Source organism: Mus pahari, chromosome 2 (genome assembly GCF_900095145.1).
Source record: "Mus pahari chromosome 2, PAHARI_EIJ_v1.1, whole genome shotgun sequence".
NCBI classification, from domain to species: Eukaryota; Metazoa; Chordata; class Mammalia; order Rodentia; family Muridae; genus Mus; species Mus pahari.
Genome location: NC_034591.1, coordinates 104,713,887 through 104,722,220, shown reverse-complemented (window position 1 = coordinate 104,722,220; position 8,334 = coordinate 104,713,887). Strand labels below are relative to the sequence as shown.

The following is an 8,334-nucleotide window of genomic DNA, read 5'->3' as shown; positions in this document are numbered from 1 at the left end:
TTCTTCCCCCCCCTCCTCCTATTTCTCCTCCTTCCTTGTCATCAACTCGACACAGACTAGAGTCATCTGTGACGAGGAACCTTAACTGGGAAAATGCCTCCATCAGTTTGCCTATAGGCAAGTCTGCATGGCATTTGCTTGATTACTGATCTATGTGGGAGGGCCCAGCCCCCTGAGGGTGATGCCACCCCTGGGCTGGTGGTCCCGCATTGTATAAGAAAGCAGGCTGAGCTAGCCAGGAAAGCAAGCCGTCGTCCATGGCCTCTGCTCATGCCTCCAGGTTCTTGCCAGCTTGGGGTCTTGCTTTGGCTTCCCCTGATGATGGACTGTGACCTGTAAGCCAAATAACCCCTCTCCTCCCTAAGCTGCTCTTGGTCATGGTGCTTTATTGCAGCAACAGAAACCTAAGACCAGCCAATCTTACCTTCTCTTTCTTAGCCTGGACCTTCTCACCAGTAAAAAGCAGTGTGTATCTAGTGAGAGGGGAAGCTCCCCATGACAGGCTACCTCACCGCAGTCCTGCTGCTGCTGCTGCTGCTGCTGCTGCTGCTGCTGCTGCTGCTGCTACAGCTGCTTCCTCACCTGCCAATCATCCCTTGGTCCCTGAGGCTGCAGAGAAAGGACTGTGAGTCCTGCTCTTGCCGAGGTGCTGGAGGCATACGGGTCTCTCCTACTTTGGAGACACTGAGGCATGGTCCCCACATTCACATTTGGAAACCTAAGTCCTCCAGAAGGTTCTTGTTTCTAGAAAATGTTTTTTTGTTTTTTTTTTTAGCTTTTTAGTGAGGGTTTTCCAATCATTCCTTTTATTTTGAAAGAGACAGAAAATTCACAGAAAATATAACAACTATGTGGCCACAATTTAGGATTTAATATTTTACCATATTTCCCTGCTTCTTGTTTTTTCCTTTGTGTGTGTATGTATGTGTGTGTGTGTGTTTGTGTGTGTGTACACATGTATGTGTGCACAGTTTGTGGTTCCATGAATGGCATGGTGTACATTTCAAGGTCAGAAGACAACCCTGGATGTTGGTCCTTGCCCTCCACGTTGTCTGAGACAGGGTCTCTCTTTTTCTCTGTGGCTTCTGGGGATTCCCCTGTCTCTACATGCCATCTCACCCTGGCAAGATTTAGTTATTTATTTTATGTATATTAGTACACTGTAGCTGTCTTCAGACACACCAGAAGAGAGCATCAGATCCCATTACAGATGGTTGTGAGCCACCATGTGGTTGCTGGGATTTGAACTCAGGACCTCTGGAAGAGCAGTCAGCAGTCAGTGCTCTTAACCACTGAGCCATCTCACCAGCCCACCTTTGTGCCCCTTTTTGAGGAATAAAAGACAACAGATGCAGTAGAAGTGCTTGTGGAGTCCCTCTCTGAGGGACACACCTTTCTTGTTTCCTTCCTCCATCCGTTCTCCCGTGTTCAGATGACAAACTGGATTTTATTCCTGTCACGTGTGGAGAGTGCGCAATGCCTCCCTGCACCTTTAGCTTGCTCTTTGGGCTCACCCTCATTTCTGAGGCTTACGCCTGTCCACATATGCGAGGATGCTACCTGCATTCTGTTTGCATAGCGCCCTGTCAGATAGACCACTGTCCTTCATCCCATCCTGTCAGAGGACACTTGAATTTCCCTATGGCTTCCTGCCCCTGGCACCGTTGCAGTGAACACTGTGTTCCCAATGCTTGGAGAATGTGTGGCTAAGACAGTTGCCCCAGCTGGTTTTGGTTGTTCTTGGGTAGGTTGGGCTCTCCCTAGTGGTGGGCATTGAGAGTGTCCCTCTGGCCCACTTCCATTGCATAGCCACACTGGATTTACAACCTTGGCTTCCAGTGAGGCTGTACAGCATCCTGGAGGCTTCTGTAGTCCCACCTGTACAGGATCTGCTTTACACTGCCTGCTAACTATGGATGCCAGTGGTAGATGGCCCTCCCAGAGAGGGGTACGGCATCCTTGTGTACCCCTGAGGGGTTTTGCTTTGTATAACATTTCACTGCCTCTTTTAGTTCATACTTTGCTTAACACCTGAGAAAACACATCCTCGAGTGACCCCAGTGCAGCAGGCACAGGAGGTCTGTCTGGTGATTCCGAAGTCTATTCACGAGTTCATTTCAAAGACGGGATAAGGTTGGGATAGCCCTGCAAGTCCATTTGCTTAAAATGGTCATTCTGCAGCTCGCCAAAGTCCCTGCTTTCCTGCTGCTTTGAAATGTCACCTCTGGCTCTAATCAACTCTCCCATGACCCTGGACTTTGCAGGCAGTTCCACTGGCCTTCATGCTCCTCGAGCAAGTAGTGCCATGCTGTTGCCTGGGATCAAGACAAGCACCTTCCTTCCCTTCCCTTCCCTTCCCTTCCCTTCCCTTCCCTTCCCTTCCCTTCCCTTCCNNNNACACACACATACATACATACACATACACACATACACACACACATATCATACCTTAGATATGTTACAGTTATAAACACAGGTAAATTATATTTGTAGTTTTTATTTTCTTAAATAAATTTAAGTTAATTACTTGTTAATTGTTTCCATTATTATGACAAGTACCTTGAAACACTTTTTATTAGAAAAAGTATTTGCTTTTATTAGTGTTTATAAAACATCCAAAGTAGGATAAAGTTTATCATTTATGACTATCATTTTCATTTTTAAACTAAAAACAAGAGAAAAATTTAAAAATATATCATTGTGGGGTTAATTAAGCTACTTAACATTAAGCTAATCTATAAATTCTAAAGATGTATTAGTAAGCCTCCAAGTAGGTTTTGAAATGACAATTTAAAAAATACTTAAGAGTTGGCACTTATATTGGCCTTGTTAAAATTAGGGTCTTAAAATCTATTCAGTAAAAAAAAAAAAATCCTTAAAATAATTTAAATGTTTGTATTCACATACACATTCACACTCATATCAAACATATACAAAAGCACAGATATAAACTGTCTTCCTGACCTTTAGAGTTTAGCATTTCAAGGAAGTTCAGTTGTTCATAGGAAGAACATATCCTGCAGCAGGATCAACCACCTCTTAAAGTTCATGTATGTCTCAAGTGGTTTGGGCCATGTGGTAGAACCAGAACTAAAATAAGGATCAAGGAGATAGCATCTAGACCAGAACTATGTGAGTGTGTATATCTTGTCCCTAAAAGCAGATTTAAAATTCTAACTTAAAAACTCAAGTAAATTGNTCCCCAAAGAAATTTAGAGCCATTAACTGTCTCTAGTTTACCTATGTGGTTGCATTAATTAAATAGACATTTTTGTCATTTACCATTATTTTGTTCCTTTAAATTTCAGTTTTATTATGAGCCAAAATAAATCTGGGTCAGGTTTACAATTTTAGTTTACATGAGCACTTACTTATAAGTCAATTTGGTACTAAGTATATTATGAAAAATAAATAAACACTGCTTTGTTTAGCAAGTATAGTAAGACAGTTTGGAGAAGTAAATGTTTCTCCCAGTTTCCCCCAAATACTTGCAAGTTAGTAATTATTACACATAAAACTGGCTAGAATACCGGAATGTGGTTTATCTCTAAACATTTCCTTCTTTTTGAACATCTTCTGTGATGATTATTCTTGGTTATCAACTTGTCTACATCTGGAATTAACTAAAACTCAGAAATGTCTGGATATAATTGTGAGGGATTTTTTTGTTTTGTTTTGTTTTGTTTTGCTTAATTAGATCATTTGAAGTGAGAAGGTCAAATCTTTGCGGTGGAAAGATCAACCTTTAATTTAGATCACACCTTCTGTTGATAGCCTGTATAAAGGACATAGAAGAAGGAATCTCCTCCTCCCTCCCTCCTCCTCCCTCCCTCCCTCTCTTCCTCCCTCCCTCTCTTCCTTCCTTCCTTCCTTTCCTTCCTTCCTTTCTAAGGTAAGGTCTCATGTAGCCCTGGCCAGCCTTGAGTTCCCTGCTGTGAATCTACCTGTCTCTGCCCCCTGAGCACTAGGGTTAAAGGTGTGCACCATCATGCCTGGCTGAGCTGAGTGCTGTACTCCCCAACACCCTGCTGTCATTAGACAGATGCGGTACCTTGGGTTAAAAAGACCCGTCCTGCACTACCCTTCCCCTGCAGGAAGGTAGACCAGGGCTCGGCACTTAGCTCAGCCCCATAGCCCAACCTCAGTGCTGGTCTGGGACTGAGTGACTTAAGCAGCTGGAACACAGCACAGTGTCATCATCACGGTGATTTCAGTCTCAAAGGGATTGGGACACCTTCACCATGTACCTGCTTATAGCTGACAATCACTTGCCACCTAAGCCTAGTTAACTCTCTGGTAGTTAGGCAGAGACAGCAGTACAAAAGATAGCCCCTGGTATAGAGAGACTCTCTTGTACTGTCAATAAAAGGAAGAAATCATGTCAATAAAAGGAAGAGTCACCTGTCAATAAAAATGCGGTTAGTTTAGGCAGGAAATAAGGAGGTGGAAGTTCTGGTACAGAGGGAGGATTCGGGTAGAGTCAGGTGCAGGAAAGAGGACTTGGCCCCAGACCCAGAGGAAGATGGTCACATGTAACTGAGGACCAGGTCATGTGGCAGAACTTAGAACAGAATAACAATGACTAAGTCAAGAAATGATCCAAAGCATTTGGCCAAGGGATTTGTAAATATATTTAAGCCTCAGAGTTGGCCATGGGAAGAGGGTTGGGAAGACACCATGGGAAAACACCTGGAGCAGAGAAAGCCACGTCAATCCTAGTATGCAAGTAACTTGGGGGTTTTGGTTGGGAGGTAGCCAGGTTAGTTTAGAGGATTAGAATAGCTACTGCACTGTAAGGCTTATTAAATAAATCTGTAGTCTCTGTTTCATTTATCTGGGAGCTAGCCAGGATAAATAAGAAACTGCTACTTATAAAATTGCTTCTAACACCCGGGTTTCCAGGAGTTTCCAGAACCTTCCTGATCTCAATAGCATACATAAGTGCACATATCAAAGCATGGTGAATCCCTTTTTAACATGTATTCTGTTTGGTTCCAAAGTTAAAGGTAAAGATATAGAAGTGAAGAAGAAAAGTCCAAAGAAAGTGAAGAAGTACCAGACAGAAGAGGAAGGAGACCAGAAGCAGGAAGCCACTGCGGCCTGGAAGCAGAGCATCTTCTCCATCCAGTTACCCATCATGCCTCTCCTTGCCGGTAGCTACCACGTTCTTAGAATGCTAACGAGGTGACTCGAGGTGACTGTCCTCACTTCATCCTCCCTGTCACCTCAGGAATGTCTCAAGTGTACAGAGAAGGAAATGCAGGCCCAGGGAGGCTAGCTACTCTGCAAGATCACACAACTTACACGTGTAGCCAGGATTTGACTCCAAAGTCCAAGGAAGTCCGTGAGAACTTAGCTGTCAGTTTTGTTCGGTAAATAAGGTGCTGCCTTGTGGTGACTGTTCTGCAGCTTCTCGTGGAAGCATCTAGGAAGGGAACAGATGGATGCAATGGATACGGACCGTTGTGACACATTCCGTCACATCCTGTCTTACTTCTCTTGAGAGGCTTGCGTCTGTTGGTGCTATGAGCAGGTTGTGGGCAGGGATTTTAAAATCACCACTATTGTTTTACAGGGAGGAAAAACCATGCTAGTAACTTACCCAGTGCTTACAGCTCTGCAGCACTTGACTTGCAAGAGTTTCCATGTTTTATAAGTTAGGCTTCTACCTCCTGGCAAATGATGAACAGATGTTTATCATATTCAAATACTTTGTGCAATTTTAAGGATACATTTTAGGTTTAGATTAAAAAAGAGTAATGGGAAAACTATATATATATATATATATATATATATATATATATATATATATATATATATATATATATATATATATATATTCCTATTTAGAAAAAATAATTTCATTTTCCAAACCCTTTTCTGGCTTTTCACTCTCATGTGCGCCCTCCACTGGCTATTTTGTAGAGTTGCAGGCTCCATTCTGAGATGGCACCAAGGTACATAGCTGTCAAGTCAAAGAGGCAGGAGGAGGGGGAGGGGGTGGGGGAGAGGGGTGAGGGAAGAGAGGAGAATCGGGGAGAGGGGGAGAGAAAAGAAAGAGGGGGGAGAGAGACAGAGGCAGAGAGACTGGGCTGGGCTTTTAAAGTCTCAAAGCCCTTCCTCAGCATCACACTTTCTCCCACAATGCCACACCACCAAATCCTTCTCAAATAGCGCCCCACCCTGATGACTAAGCATTCAAATATATGTACCCCTGGGGACCATTCTTATTCCAACTACCATATTTCTTTTCCTGGTCCCCATGGGCTTGTAGCCATATCATAATTTAAAATACATTTAGTCTAACTTCAAAAGTCCCTACAGTCTACCACAGACTCAGTTCTACTTAAAGGTCCAAAGTTCAAAAAGTCTGTGAGATTCATGTAATCTCTTAACTGTAATCCCCTGTAAAATCAAAATAAAAAAGCAGATCATATATTTCCAAAATACAGTGGCATAGAATACACATTACCAATCCAATAGGGAGAAGAGAGAGCATAGCAAGGAAATACTGGGCCAAAGTGAAACTGAAAACCAACAGGCAAACTTGAAACTGCATCTCCGCGTCTGATGTCAAAGCATTCTTCAGACCTCCAGCTCCTCCCAGCCTTGTTGACTGCAGCACACTTCTTCTCTCAGACTGATTCCATACCCATCCTGCCACTTTCCTTGGCAGATATCCCACGACTTGGCATCTCCAACAGCTTAGGGTCTTTAACACAATCCAGGCTTCACCCTCACAGCTTCATGCAAGCACTTCTTTGGGCTTCCATACAGGGACACCCCTGGCACGTGCCTGACCTCAGTGACTTTCCATAGGTGGGGAGGGAGACTATACAACCCTTTTCCTGTGTCCTTGATTCTAAAGCTAGAATCAGGAGCCGCTAAGTTCTTCTGCTTGATGGGGCTAGTAGATCCTGGTGGACTCCTTCAGTTACATTTGTATCAGCTTTCTGTTGTTGATGGTTTCCTTCATTGCTTAAATTTTCTTTAATCCCTTTTCACAAGCTGGGAGCTTAGTTGAGTGACTTGCCCTGAGGTGACCACTTCCTTTATTCTACTTAGCATCAGGCTTCTTCCCGGCTTTTAATTTTCTTGATCATAGAACTTTGCTTCGTTACATTTCCTAGCACTCCTTCCCTCTTCAGATTGTGTGTGTGCTGTATTTCTCTTTGCCCTGTTTGTTTCTTTTTATTGTAAATCTTCATTAAATAATCATAAAACACAGGCTGTCTTGAAATCTCCTCTCCCAAAGCCATTAATTCAAAACTCTTCAGTTTAGCTTCAGGTAGATTTTTAGGATAAGGGTTAAAAGAAAAAAAGGCAGCCATATTCTTTGCCAGATATCATAAGATGGTCTCTATGCCAGCTACTAATATTCTTCCCCTCTGAAACCCCTTGAGCCAGTACATCATAATCTACATTGCTCTCAGCATCGCTGTCTTCGTGCTCCTACTAGAGGGTTCCACTAAGTCCCACTTAAGGCATTCAGCTACTTTCCTAATCTAAAGTTCACAAGTCTACATTCCACCAAGCAAAACGGTCAGGCCTGTCACAGCAGTACCCCAGTCACCGATTCCAAATCTTGTCTTAGTCACTGGTCTATTGCTATGAAGAGACACTATGACTAAGGCAACTCTTATAAAAGAAAGCATTTAATCAGGGACTTGCTCACAGTTTCAGGGGTATAGTCTGGCAAAGACAGAGCGAGCTCCCTTCTTTCACGTTCTTTATATAGGATGCCAGAAGGTGTGGTCCATGTATCTTCCCAGTTCAAAGATCAGGATTAGAAGCAGGTCTTCCCACTTCCAATGATTTAATTAAGAAAAAAATCCTAATATCTACTTCTCAGTGTGTGCATATCATGTGAGTTCTTTTGTAACTGGGTTACCTCACTCAGGATGATATCTTCAAGATCCATCCATTTGCCTATGAATTTCATAAATTCATTGTTTTTAATAGCTGAGTAGTACTCCAAGCCCAGAAACTTAGATTACCCAAGATACAATTTGCAAAGCACATGAAACTCAAGAAGAAGGAAGACCAAAGTGTGGATACTTCATCCCTCCTCAGAATGGGGAACAAAATACCCATGAAAGGAGTTACAGAGACAAAGTTTGGAGCTGAGATGGAAGGAAGGACCATTCAGAGACTGTCCCACCCAGAGATCCATACCATAACCAGCCACCAAATGCAAACACTATTGCATATGCCAGCAAGATTTTGCTGACATGACCCTGATATAGCTGTCTCTTGTGAGGCTATGCCAGGGCCTGGCAAATACAGAAGTGGATGCTCACAGTCATCTATTGGATGGAACACAGGGCCCCCAAT

General features: G+C 43.1%; 1 protein-coding gene across 1 annotated transcript in view; it reads left to right on the top strand.

Moving 5' to 3' along the window:
- The window catches only part of Kiaa1257 (KIAA1257 ortholog), a 46,429-nt gene that overhangs the window by 10,978 nt on the left and 27,117 nt on the right, over positions 1–8,334 (top strand). Inside the window, exon 7 of the mRNA XM_029535283.1 lies at positions 5,001–5,153. Within this exon, the coding sequence (XP_029391143.1) occupies positions 5,001–5,153 (153 nt within the window). The remainder of the gene's footprint in view (positions 1–5,000; positions 5,154–8,334) is intronic.